This window comes from Meriones unguiculatus, chromosome 11 (genome assembly GCF_030254825.1).
Source record: "Meriones unguiculatus strain TT.TT164.6M chromosome 11, Bangor_MerUng_6.1, whole genome shotgun sequence".
NCBI classification, from domain to species: domain Eukaryota; kingdom Metazoa; phylum Chordata; class Mammalia; order Rodentia; family Muridae; genus Meriones; species Meriones unguiculatus.
The window spans coordinates 81,310,797-81,323,179 of record NC_083359.1 but is presented as its reverse complement, the minus strand read 5'-3'; the positions used below and the strand labels follow the sequence as shown (position 1 = coordinate 81,323,179).

At 44.2% G+C, this 12,383-nt stretch overlaps 1 protein-coding gene across 1 annotated transcript in view; it reads left to right on the top strand.

Annotated features, from left to right (window-relative positions):
- Positions 1 to 12,383, top strand: part of Tnn (tenascin N) — a 59,458-nt gene that overhangs the window by 42,650 nt on the left and 4,425 nt on the right. Inside the window, exons 18-19 of the mRNA XM_060364538.1 lie at positions 5,388 to 5,484; positions 6,384 to 6,551. Coding sequence (XP_060220521.1) covers positions 5,388 to 5,484; positions 6,384 to 6,551 — 265 coding nt within the window. The remainder of the gene's footprint in view (positions 1 to 5,387; positions 5,485 to 6,383; positions 6,552 to 12,383) is intronic.

Below are 12,383 nucleotides of genomic sequence, written 5' to 3'. Positions count from 1 at the left end.
GAGCAGCCACAGGTGAAATGATCTCATCTGATGAGCAGCAATGAAGAAAACCTAATATCTGCACAGACGCAAAGAATAGTTGAAAGTCTGTTTCATCTGACAACTGGTTGGATGTCAGAAACTCTTGATTTATAAAACAACACAACAGCTTGTAACATGGAGGTTTCCCACCTAAAAGCAGAACCATAGGGCTGTGCCTGCTGCTTTTCATCAGCACCATTGTAACTCTAAGCTTTGGTTCCTCCAAGCCTATAGCCCAATTTCCTGCCATTGTCCCTGTAAGTGACCATTGGCAGGATGTCTGCACTGTTTATTGTGGCCTTTTTGAAAGCCAAGCTTGACAGGGAAGGAACCATTTATCTAAGGCATGAGAGAGAGAGACAGAGACAGAGACAGAGACACAGAGAGACACAGAGAGATTGTCTCTCTGCTTACATAACCCACAATATATTGTACAAATATTTAGTGAGTACCTACTGTTTCATAGACCAATGATTCATGAATGAACAAATCAGATGCTTCAAGGGACTTGCTTTCTGTATACCCATGCAAATGAGCCTGACACAAACACAGTTCTAGAACTACTGAATCCACTCATTGTAACCAGTCCCCAAACCACACCATCTCTTGTTGTCTGCTCCAGCCTCCAGTAGGTAACAGATGGAGTGTGTACAGAGGTCTCCCTCCTGCACCTGCTCCAGAAGTGGAGTCTTAAAAATGTCTCTATTACATATTTCGTTGACCGTTTCTATGTTTTATTTGGTTCAAGGGTCTCCTGCCCCTGAAAGATGACCCAGGCTTCTTTTGAGCTTTTAAAATCCTTTTATGGAAGTTGTTTTCTGTCTTAGGCAGCAGGAACCTGATTTGATGAACAGGCAGAAGGACTTTGCCCCAAGGCAACCCAGGCAGCCAGGAGGAGGCTGGAAAAAACATCAGGGAACAAATACTTGAAGTCTCAAATCTTTCCGTCTTAGAAGTCTATGGGCCGCATCAGAGGCTCTTTCCACAGGCCTTTCAATGCAGTTTTGACTTTCCCTCCTGATTATGTCATTCAAGAGAGTGAGCTAACATCTCCAGCACAGTGGCAATGTTGGGCTGTAAAATGCACTGTAGATATTTCACCACCTTTTAAGATTTATTTCCTTTCACTGTTTTTTAAGTAGTTCATTGTAGAGCATTTTAATCTCTAATAGATTGAAAGCCTAAATCAAAGCTGTCAGATCAAGATGTCTGAATTATCTGTGCAGGTCAGTACACTTAAGTATGATATAATAAAAGGCAACCAGCAATTATTAAGATATAATAACAACTATCTCTATGTGCCAGCCTCTGCTGTTTTCCGGCTTCCTGGCCTTCCTGAAGCCTCCGTTTAAGCTCTTAAGTGATGGCAGCTCCTTATGCCTTGATCTGACAGTTCAGAGAAGGGAAGCTTGGGCCGTGGTTATGGCTCAGAAGCCCTGGGATTGTTCTATGGCACCACAAAAAACTGGATGTGATGGTACCTGACTTTAATGCTAGCACATAGGAGGCAGAGGGAGATGGGTGGAATGAGAAGGTCGAGATCATCTTTGGCTACATGTGAGTTTGAGACCAGCCTGCAATACATTGAAATGAAGCTCATCAAAATCAGCTAACTTAGCCAAGGATGCATCTAGTAAGTGTGGAGATTCCAGAATCAGCTTCCCTGGACATATTGGGACATTATTTAAAACAAAAGAAAACACAACACAACACAACACAACAACCACACCCTAAACCCCAAACACGCTCATTGATTGGAGATTGTGACAGTGGTATTGTATCTTTCCTTAGAAAGGCAGGCGCCAAATCAGTCTCAGCCTTGTGGTGAGAATGATATTCATCACAACAGATAGACACATATAAGAACATGTCAGTATCATGTCCAGCCTAGGATTCTGTTGTCTGTGACATAAGAGGAATCTGAGAGCAGGGTTGACACAGGCTCCTGACTAGGAAACAAGTCTTCTATGTTTTCTAAAATGCTGCTACTGAGGAAATAGAGCTGGGAGAGCTAGATTTTCAAACTTTCTGACTGAAAAGACCGGGCTGTGTATTATGCTCCTGTGAGCCACCAAACAGTTGTGTGGATATGGCTAATTTTCTGGACTTTGCCATCTGTGGAATAGCATCGTTATTTTTAACCCAGAGCCAACATTCAACAGACGTCCAGTAAACATTTGTTATATAAGTAATGAATGAAGAATGAAGGAAGCAAAAAAAACAAACAAAAATAAAAATAAAATAAATAAAAAAGGAATAAGGAAGCTCTAGCAAATGGGCAGCCAAGAAAAGGAGAATAAGAACAGTCATGCTAACAGTGTTACAACTGTGTGTGATGGCTTGCTGCGATTTTTCCCTAAGTTCTTCTCATCAGCTTATGCCCATTTATGGAGCATTTTTGGAGGATGCAGACCATTTCATCTAGTCTTCCCAGAAACCGTGTGGCAGGCTTCTCTTTCCCACGTGAATCTCTGCTTTACAGGCCCCAAACGCCTGACTCACTCTCCCCTGCCAGGAGGTGTCTGTGGCTGATTTGGACCCTGAAACACACTCATCCCATGGGTGTCTTTATCCAGTACCTCCTGCTCAGCCACAAAGCTGTAACGGTGCTCTATAGGGAGTGAATGGTAAGCGGCCATGTGGGACTTAGCAAAGTTCCCTCCTCTCTCACTTCCTCCTCCTAGAGAACAATGTGAGGATCATACAACCATTAGGTTTACTTTGCCAAATTTAAGATCATGGGATAGCAGACTTTTGTGTTGGTGCTTCTTCATTTAGTTGAGCACAAAGGAAAAAAAATAGGTGGAGATACAATTCTTTGGTAAGGCGTTGGTAATCATTACTGTGTGGGCTATGATGGCTTTTAGCATGGATCTCAAGTTCAAGTGGAATAAGGAGCATTTCCATTTTCAATGCTGTGTGCAGGTGTGTTTGGCTTTGGGGAGCTTCTCAAGTTCTGATTTACTCTAAGGGGAACTGGCCTTTCCTTTCTGGGGAGAGATATTTTTGTGAACAAAGCAGTTCCATTTTCTCACTTTCCATTCACTCCTCAGCCCGGCCCAGCCCTGCTCCTTGTCTCTCTCTAACACAGCCCTTGCCGAAGTGACGGCTGACTTCCATGTCACTACATCCCAGGGAGGGTTTTGATCTTACATCCCCTCGCCTCTCATCAGTGTTGGGAGCTATTGGCCATTATTTATCTTTGTGGCTTTTGTGATATCACATTTTTCTACCTTTCTTTCTATGTTCCTAGTTGCTTCTTCTCTCCTGAATGAACTTATCCATGTTCGTGAACAGAGTGGAGGTCTCCCAGGTGGATCCCACGCCCCTCTCTCCTCACTTTTGACTTTCTTCTCAAATGGCAGTATCCTCCCCCGGGCCTTCATTCCCCTCACAGTCTTGGTGGGTCTCTCTGTTCGTAGGATGGCCTGATTCCGCTGCAGTGGCAAGCTACCCTCTTGTTCCCATGCTCTAATAATATGTGAGCCATCTCGCTGATGTGTGCAATGCCTTCTGTAGGTTTGACAGTCACTTCTGAGTGGCGACTCTGTGGTCTGGGCCGCTTCCATTGCAATCTGTGGCTTTTACCAAGGTACCTGTCCGTGGAAGACAGCGTGGAAAATCCCACCTACTCTAGTCCTCCTGCTTATGGCCTTTTGGCTAGAAACAGTCACATTGCTTTTAAAAAACTTAATTGCAAAGAAAGCTGGAAAAGACCCCATATTCTTGGGACAAGGAAAGTGACACGGGACTTGGTAAGCTCCTACAATTTTTCCCAGGTACACCCTCACCTTAGAAACCAAGCCTAGGTCTCCCTTCATGGTTACATGAGCACTTTCTTCACGAGGAAACCTCAGAAAGAACTCATACTGGACCAAGGATGTCACTCGGTGCTAAAGCACTTGCATAGCCCCTAGGTTTGAATCACAGCACAGGACAAAAAAAAAAAAAAAAAAAAAGAAAACCAACAAACTCCCAACTCACACAGTGTCCCCAAATGAGCTTATGATAATACGTACAAAAGCTGTCCCTCTCCGAATTCGTTCCTGTAAAAGGAATTCTATAGGAACAGCTGAGTAAATAGTTACCTAGTTCTGCAATCAAAACTCCTCTAGAAAAGGAGACCTGTGTAGTTATCAAGTCCTAAAAACACGGACTGGAATTCCAATGACCGATCTCCTCACGCGTGTGTGAACTCTCACTATTGGCTCAGTGCCACATTCTAGTGTCTGACAGCGTTGCCTTCTGCCAGCTTCTGTCTGTTCTCAGGGTAGCTTTTTGTCTAAGCTCACCATCCCCTGCCAATAGCACAGTGCAGTGGTCTCCAAACTGTCTCTCTTCCACTCTTGCCCCTGGCCGGGCTGTTCTCTATGCTGCAGCCAGAGGGATCTGGGGAAGACCCCATTTCCTGCTTAGAGTCCTCCAAAATCACCATTGCTTTTTTACAATGGGCCAACATCTTCAACCAAACTGAATCCCACCGGGGCTGTCCTTTGCCTGTTTTCCAGCCTCTTCTCCCAGTCCCTCCTAATGAGCACTCGGAGCCACCACAGCCTAGCGTCCTTTTTCTTCCCAGTGTTCCTGCTCACCCTGCAATCTTGACTCTTCCTCTGGTGCAGTCCTGTTGTATCTTTCCTCCATAGCTCTTATCATTTGTTTAACGGAATTCTTATTTGTCTGATTGCCTAATTTACGTCTACCTTGTTTACTGGAATGCTTGCTCCATTTGGACAGGAACCTTTTATGTTTTGTCCATTTTGCCCATCACCTTGCATGGTTTCTACTGTATAGGAGATGCTCAATAAATACTTGCTGGGTGAACTTTTGTTGTTCTGTAGAATCTAAATACTTGCTATGTTAGGAGTCTCAAGAATTAAAATAATTCCTGCTTTCAGACTATTTAAATGGAAGATAAAAGACAGCATATAAATATATCATGCTCAAATCAAGTCAAATCATTGAAGGTTGTATGCCAGAGACAACAAAGATCTGGAATGTTCTGTCCCTCACAGCTAACTACTAGCAGTATATTGCCAGGTCTCTCAAGTTTTTCTGTTTTATGATTGAAATTTCTTGAGAGTGGAAACACTCCCTGTTAGCTACTACCCATTTTCATACCTGGATTACAAATTTCACCTAAAATTCTTACTAATATAATAGGCATTATAGTCAATATACTGAGATATAAATAAAAATTGCTTCTAAAAGATGAAGCTGTATGATTGCAGGAAGCCAGTGTATGTGCAGGCTCACAATTTCCTCTTGCCTCCCACAACCATCTGGAAAACACAACTACCATTTCCCTGCCCTTCAGTAATGTCCATTCAATGGCAGAGCAACAAAAGCATTCATTTTTTTCTTCTCAGGTCTTCCAGAGGCGGAACACTGGACAGCTGGATTTCTTCAAGCGTTGGCGGAGTTACGTAGAAGGTTTTGGGGACCCCATGAAGGAGTTCTGGCTCGGTATGACCTCTGAAAATCAGGAAGGTTGGGTTATGGGAGAATGATATATCTCTTGATAAGCTGGTCAGGCTGATTAAGGAAGCTCCTCATTTTCAAGGAGAGGTCCGAGGGTAAGGACACGGTGTGATGGGGTAACACCTATGGGAAGGTTTTTGCACACCAGGGATGGGTGAAGAAATAGGGCTGCATGAGGGGGCTTTCCTGCCATATCTAAGCTCTACAGAATCTTTCCAGAGCCTCCATTTCATAGAACCACAATAGAAAGAGAGTTGATTGAGTTGGAGCCTGGGCTCTCATTTAGACTGTGTGCAAGCGGTCCCTGTAATTCTGCTAGTACAGACAGGCACTAAGGACATTAGTTTTGCCCATTTCCCCTCTGCTCTCTTCTGAGCAGATGTTCACAGAGAGTTAAATAGCCAATAAGATATCTACTGGGAAATATAAAATAATAAAAAAAAATCGAATCTGCGTATTTGGTGTCTACTAGAGTAGATGATGTTTGTGGTTTGCCGGATTCAGTCTCCTTTGAGATCCGAGGATGACAGTTAGTTGATCTGTCCTTCTACTTGTAAGATGTGTGACAAAAAAAAAAAAAAAAAAAAAAAAAAAAGGCCTACTTCTCTACTTCTGCTTTGGAGACGTGGAGCCAGTGGGCAGATTGCCCCAATACTACACACCCTCTGCTACCTGATGGCATTCCATGAAGTCATTAGCATTGCCATGCCAAAGAAATAACGGTGAGAATATTAACACCCCAGGAGAAAAATGTTGGGAAAGCCTTTTATTAGCAGAGAAGATAAACACTAAGATGGCATTTAGCTCTGAACATCTCAGATGCAGACAGTGAGAGCCCGCCCCAGGAGCTGATTGGTTATTAGAATTCTGTTCCATGTTTTCAGGACTTGATAAGCTACACAACCTCACCACTGGCACTCCTACTCGGTATGAGGTGAGGGCAGACTTACAGACTGCCAATGAGTCTGCCTACGCTGTGTATGATTTCTTCCAAGTGGCATCCAGCAAAGAGCGGTACAAGCTGTCGGTCGGGAAATACAGGGGCACAGCAGGTAAGAGAGATTTCTGACTGCGGGACTTTCTTAGTGCCGTCATCTAAGGATCTGTTTGCCGTGTGCCATGGGCGTGGGCTGCAGAATACTGGTAAATAGGTTGGCTGTCCTCACTAACAATGGAGGTCATGCTCTGGGAAGGGGCTTGAGGGTAAAGGAAGTGAGAACAATCTTTAACCATAAAACCGGAAGTTTTCTATTCCCCCGCCCCCACGGTCCTTTTATTCTTCCCTGGTTTAGGGAGTTGCACATTTTTGAGCAGTTTTATTTGGAGCCTTTCAGTGGACTTCCATACACAGTGTGACTGCCATGCTTGTCTGTCTTAACAGGGTGTGTGCATGCCTGTATGAGTATCATTTCATCATTTTGAAGTATTTGGATGTAAATTAAGACAGAAAAATGGAAGTGTTGAGTCAAGCAGGAAGGACTGTAGGTCTCATTAACTTACACAACAGGGACAAGACGAAAATGAATAGTTTATCCAGAAGCAGGGACCCTTTTAGCCTCCATTAGCCAGCTGCTCACTAGATTTTGGTCAGTGGGTAGTGTATTCAGTTGTACAGAGAAAGAAGCACAATTAAGCAGCATGACTGAAATGCTGAAATTATACTGACAAGTGTTTTAAGAGGGAGGGTGCAGTTATTGCCTTACTACTGATATTTTAAAAAAGGATATTCATGGCTTTTAAAGAAAAGTCTGTCCTCTGCTTTTCGCCTGAGTCCGACTTTGGTGTAACCATTTTGTAGTCATTTAGGAATGTGTTACTGGCCAAGTTGGCCGACTGTGTAGGACACAGTCTCTCATCTCTAAAGCACGTGGCAAAAGGAGAATAACTTTGGCAGACCGAGTGGTATGGGAAGTAAAGAGCTACGAATGGGGATGGTGGGTACATAAAGGACCCGGGTGGCTGGGGGAAGCTTCTTGGAGGACAAGGAAGTTTCTCAGCCAGTGAGCCAAACACAGAGGGGAGGAAAGGAAGGCCTCACCACTCTCAGTGAGCCCAGGAGGAATAGAGGGCTAAGCCAAGGGGAAGAGGTTGCCGGGTATTCCAGAAGCTTTGCAGGGCATCTCAAAATTGTGTCCTCGAGGATCTCCGAGGTCTGGGGTTAATGATCTGAAGTGGTCATCTGTGAATGGAAAGTTTCTTTGAGTTCTATCATTTCACTTCTTAAAACCATAATACGAATTTTACTCTTGCTTCTTAGTATCTAGCAAGGCATCTGGTGCAGTGTTAATGAGTTTAAAACAATGAACTATCTAGCAGGATTTCTCTGTCTAACCTCATGGGTGTTTAATATTTTAATAGGGTGACAAGGTAGTGTGGGAGCAAGTCGGTACCTGCCATCAACGCATTTGCACTTGACCAAGTCTGAGCTGTCCAAGGATTCTATGCAGGGATTGCACGGGAAACAGTGTGCAAAGGTTTCTGGGGGAAATAACTCCAGAAAAAGTCACTGCGCTAGGAAGGCCCACTCTGCTTTGGATTCGTCCCTTCCTTCTCCCTATGTTCTGCCTCTGTATGGGCTAGAGATGGGCTGCCCTGCAGGCACTCTAAGTGGAATATAAAATGCAGGAGTCAGCTCTGGAAGTCAGGCTATTGAGAGAATGAGTCGAAGGAGGCAACATATTCTAAACTAATTGACTGTCCCCAAGGTACATTATTTGCATTTTAAGTCTGACTAGGGGATAACTCCTTTCTAAAGTTGCTCAGGCCAAGAAGGCCAGTCAGTGAGGATTTTTTCTGGTTTTGTTTTGTTAATTCAAGGAGGGAAAGGCAGCTTGGATACAACTGGGAAACCCAGATGGACCTTTGTTCATATGATTATCAGGCTAGTTATAGAATGATTTAAATGATCATAATAATTACTGTTTTAAAAAGACAAGCTCTTCATGCATGGTCCTTGGTTGAACCATCAGTCTCTTTAGGCCCCAATGGACCCGGATATTTTGGCTCTGTTGGTCTCCTTGTGGAGCTCCTGTCCCCTCCAGGCCTTTCTATATTCCCCTCCTTCCATAAGATTCCCTGCACTTTGCCCAAAGTTTGGCTATGAGTCTTAGCATCTGCTGGGTAGAGTCTTTCAGAGACCCTTCATGGAAGGCTCCTGTCCTGTTCTCTGTCTTCTGCTTCTGATATCTATCCTGTATGCTTTTCTGAATGAGGATCAAGCATCTTCCCTAGGGTCCTCCTTGTTGTTTAGCTTCCTTAGGACTAGATCCCCTGCTCCGATGTAGCCCATAGGCAGCTCGGTCTCCACCACGTGGGCTCCTTAGTTAAAGGAAGCAGGAACAGTCACTGGCATAAACTTGATTGCATGCTCTTTAATCATCTCCCCCTGGTGAGGTGACCTTACTAGGCCACAGAGAAAGAAGATCCAGACAGTCCTGATGAGACATGGTAGGCTAGGGTCAGATAGCAGGGGAGGAGGACCTCTCCTATCAGTGGATTAGGGGAGGAGTATGGGGGGAAGAGGGAGGGAGAATGGGACAGGAGGAGATGAGGAAGGGGGCTACAGCTGGGATACAAAGTGAATAAATTGTAATTAATATTAATAATAATAATAATAACCAGAAAAGCTCTTATTATGTATCCTAGACTAGCATGCAACTTGTTATTTTCTGGCCTCTGCCTTTTGAGTTCTGGCATTAAGGAATATACTATCATACATGGTGATCATGATAACTGAATACTAAAATAACTTAAATTCACTGTCTTGGACAGTGCTCTTGTCTCTTGCCTCCTCTCTAAATAAGGTCAGAGTGTATTCCTGATGGCTTCTTCCACTCTCTCCCACCATTTAGAATAATAGAGGACTTGCAGGCCAGCCTTCAGTTCCCCACTTGGGCCTCCTCCTGCTCTGGTCTCACTGTACCTCTGTCTGGCCATCCCTCATGCTTTCAGCTAGATGTAGCCTTTTCTTCTCATGTTAGTGTCTCAGATTTTACATACCTCATTCCTGACGTCTTCCTGGACCAGTTTTCAAGTCAGGTGCTTCTCTTTGGCCCCAGTGTCTTCCTGCCCCACGCAAACCTACTGCCCTTCCTGGCCTCTTGGTTGGGACTTCATTCAGACCTGTCTTTGCAGTTTGTCCCTTTCTTTCCCTTTCCTTCCTCGGACCATTACACTTTGCCTTTTCTGAGCCTGGTTAACATAATCCAGCAAATGAGCTGGTGCTAATGGGAAAGGGAGTCAACATATTCTTAAATTAATGCGATTCTCCTCCCAGGTACCTCATTTGCATTTTAACTGTGACTAGGGGATAATTCCCATTCTAAGGTTGTTCAGGCCAACAAAGGCCAGTCAGTGGAGGATGTCTTCTTTAATAGGAAGCCTTGGGAGACTCTCAAATCACATAGCATTTAGGCAGCCATCTAATCTTCCTACCTTTATCGTCTGCATTACAACGGTGGGATCAGTGGCATTTTAGATTTCCTTGTATATGATTCTTGGTTCAGATGAAGGTTTTTGAATGAAGGAAGCTTCTGGCTATGATGACACATGGTGTAGAGGACAGATGTTCAAACGGAAGCTGAAGATCTTGCTATTGCTGTGTGTTCCACCTAGTCCTGGGTCTAGCTTCATTGGCGCTTTTATTACAGCAGAGATGCACAGCCTTGGTGGAAAGGGGAGGCTTCAGGGTTGCCCCCTCTCAGGCTGTTTAGCTGGGGCCATAGCTTCTGATTTCCACTGAAGTCATGGCTTCAGGCTTATTATTATTATTATTATTATTACAAAGGAAACTTTACAAGGCCACAGAATGTTAACTTAGTTTTTGATTCTGAGTCTTATGGGTTTTCTTACAAAGCCTACCATAGATATGTTGTTCAGAGTTTCCACTGCACTATCCAACTGTTTATTTTATGTTCCTTTTGTATCATGTCCTTATATCATGTTCCTCAATCATTCTAGGGTGCTCATGGGTCTACCTTCTGGAGACATTTGGAAATGTGACAGGGAATCTCCAAGAGCGCTTAGTACTCCAGGAATGACAATGTCCGTACAGAGTTGTTTTAACCCAAAGTCGGTGTTTCTAATATTTCGAAAAAAATTTTTCAAGGCTGGCATTGGAGAAAAAAAAATGGGTAATAGATTCATGGAGAAAAAGAAAAGCTAGATGGTCATGGCTGTTCTTTACTTGCTTCCTCCAGTCTCAGGGAACACACATCCAAGGTCTAAACTCACAGCCCTGTGTCGGAATGTGACCTACAGGGAGCATGCTGCTTATGGCTTCTTCTGGTCTTGGGTTTTAGGTGGTGGCTGCAGAATCATTCTTCTTGCACAAAGAGTACTGGAGGAGAGCAGGTCTCAGAGTGCCATTTTGATGAGATGGACAGTGACCGGCTCAGTGGCCACACCTTGGATGCTGCTTTAGATCTTCTATGAGTCTTTTCTAGTCCTTCCACCCATGCCTAAGAACCAATTTCCCCCAAAGCCAGTAGAATAGGGCCCTTAGAATAAGGCTTATCAGCAGTTTCTCCCAACACTAATATGAGGGAGTCTAAGCATCACTGATTTCACTAATTATTTTTGAGCCAGTATATAGTCCAGTCTGACCTCAGACTTGCAATAGTCAGGCCTTAGCTTCCAGAGTTCTGGGGTTAAGGAGTATCTATCACACCACGATTAACTTGTTTTTACTTAGGGAACATAAACTCATTGACTCAGAATATTACTTCAGCTGGAGCCAATTATTTTCTGATTCATAAGCATACTCATTTTCTACGCTCTGCACAATAGGGTAGCCTCAGTTTCTCAAAGGTAGAAAATTCATATGAAGAAATAATAATAATAATAATAATAATAATAGTAGTAGTAGTAGTAGTAGTAGTTCCATGAAGACCGAAGCTCACTTTCTTTTTTTTTCTAGTTCAGGGTCCAAGGTTAGTTAACTGAAGATATCTTAAAGCATTTGTCTGGATTCTTGGAAAGTAAGCTCTGGGAACTTCATATTCAAGCTTGGAAAGCTGTGCTTATTAAAAGAATGTTACTAGGGGAGCCATTGTGTGTCATTTCAAGCTGTAGTTAACTGTCTGCAGGAAATCTGGAGGAAGGAGAAAATGTGCACAAATAAAGCCTGTCTTTTTCTTTGACTGGAAGAAACTCATGGAGGCATGGCCATCTTGGTGTCAGAGGAATGGCCTCTCTTGCTCCCTTTGCTGGGTATGGCACGAAGGGACCACTGTTGAGTTTATAGACTTGGGGAGACACATTAGAGCCTTCCCTTTGCACAAGGGGCTGTTAACTTTTTAGAAGGACAAGAGATGCTAGAGCTTGAACTTTGGGCCTTGAACTTCCTAAGTGTTCCTTACCCCGGTGCCTCAGCACCTGTCAACTCTTTCCGTACCCGCTCTAACTCACCCGGTCAGTTTTCAAGAATAAGAACCCCCTCTGCTTTGCCTCCTCGGAGACGAGCATGGGGCTCACCCGTCGAAGGCTTGCTGTGTGTTCTCTGAATAAGTGTGTGGGTGAAGCTGCAGCTGTGCAGGGACGGCAGGAAGGGCTGTTGAAGCCCGGATGGCATGCTTCCAACCTGTGTGTCATTTGTACTTCCATTTGCCTGGGGTGAGCCCGAGAATTTACATTTTCAGTAGGTTCTAAGGTAATGATGGTGATTCAGGTCTTGGGACTCCCTCCAGAACCGTCGTTGAAGGCTGTCAGAGCAGGGATGAAAACTTCCGTGGGCCTGAGGGGCCCCAGGTGAATCTGTGTTCCCGAACGAATTGTCATTTTAGAATCTGAGGACCAGCTCGCTTAGGTCGATACAGCTGCCTCCTCAGGACCTTATTTCCTTGTGGGAGCCGGAAGAGCCCTGCCCACCTTGCAGGCCTGTGAGA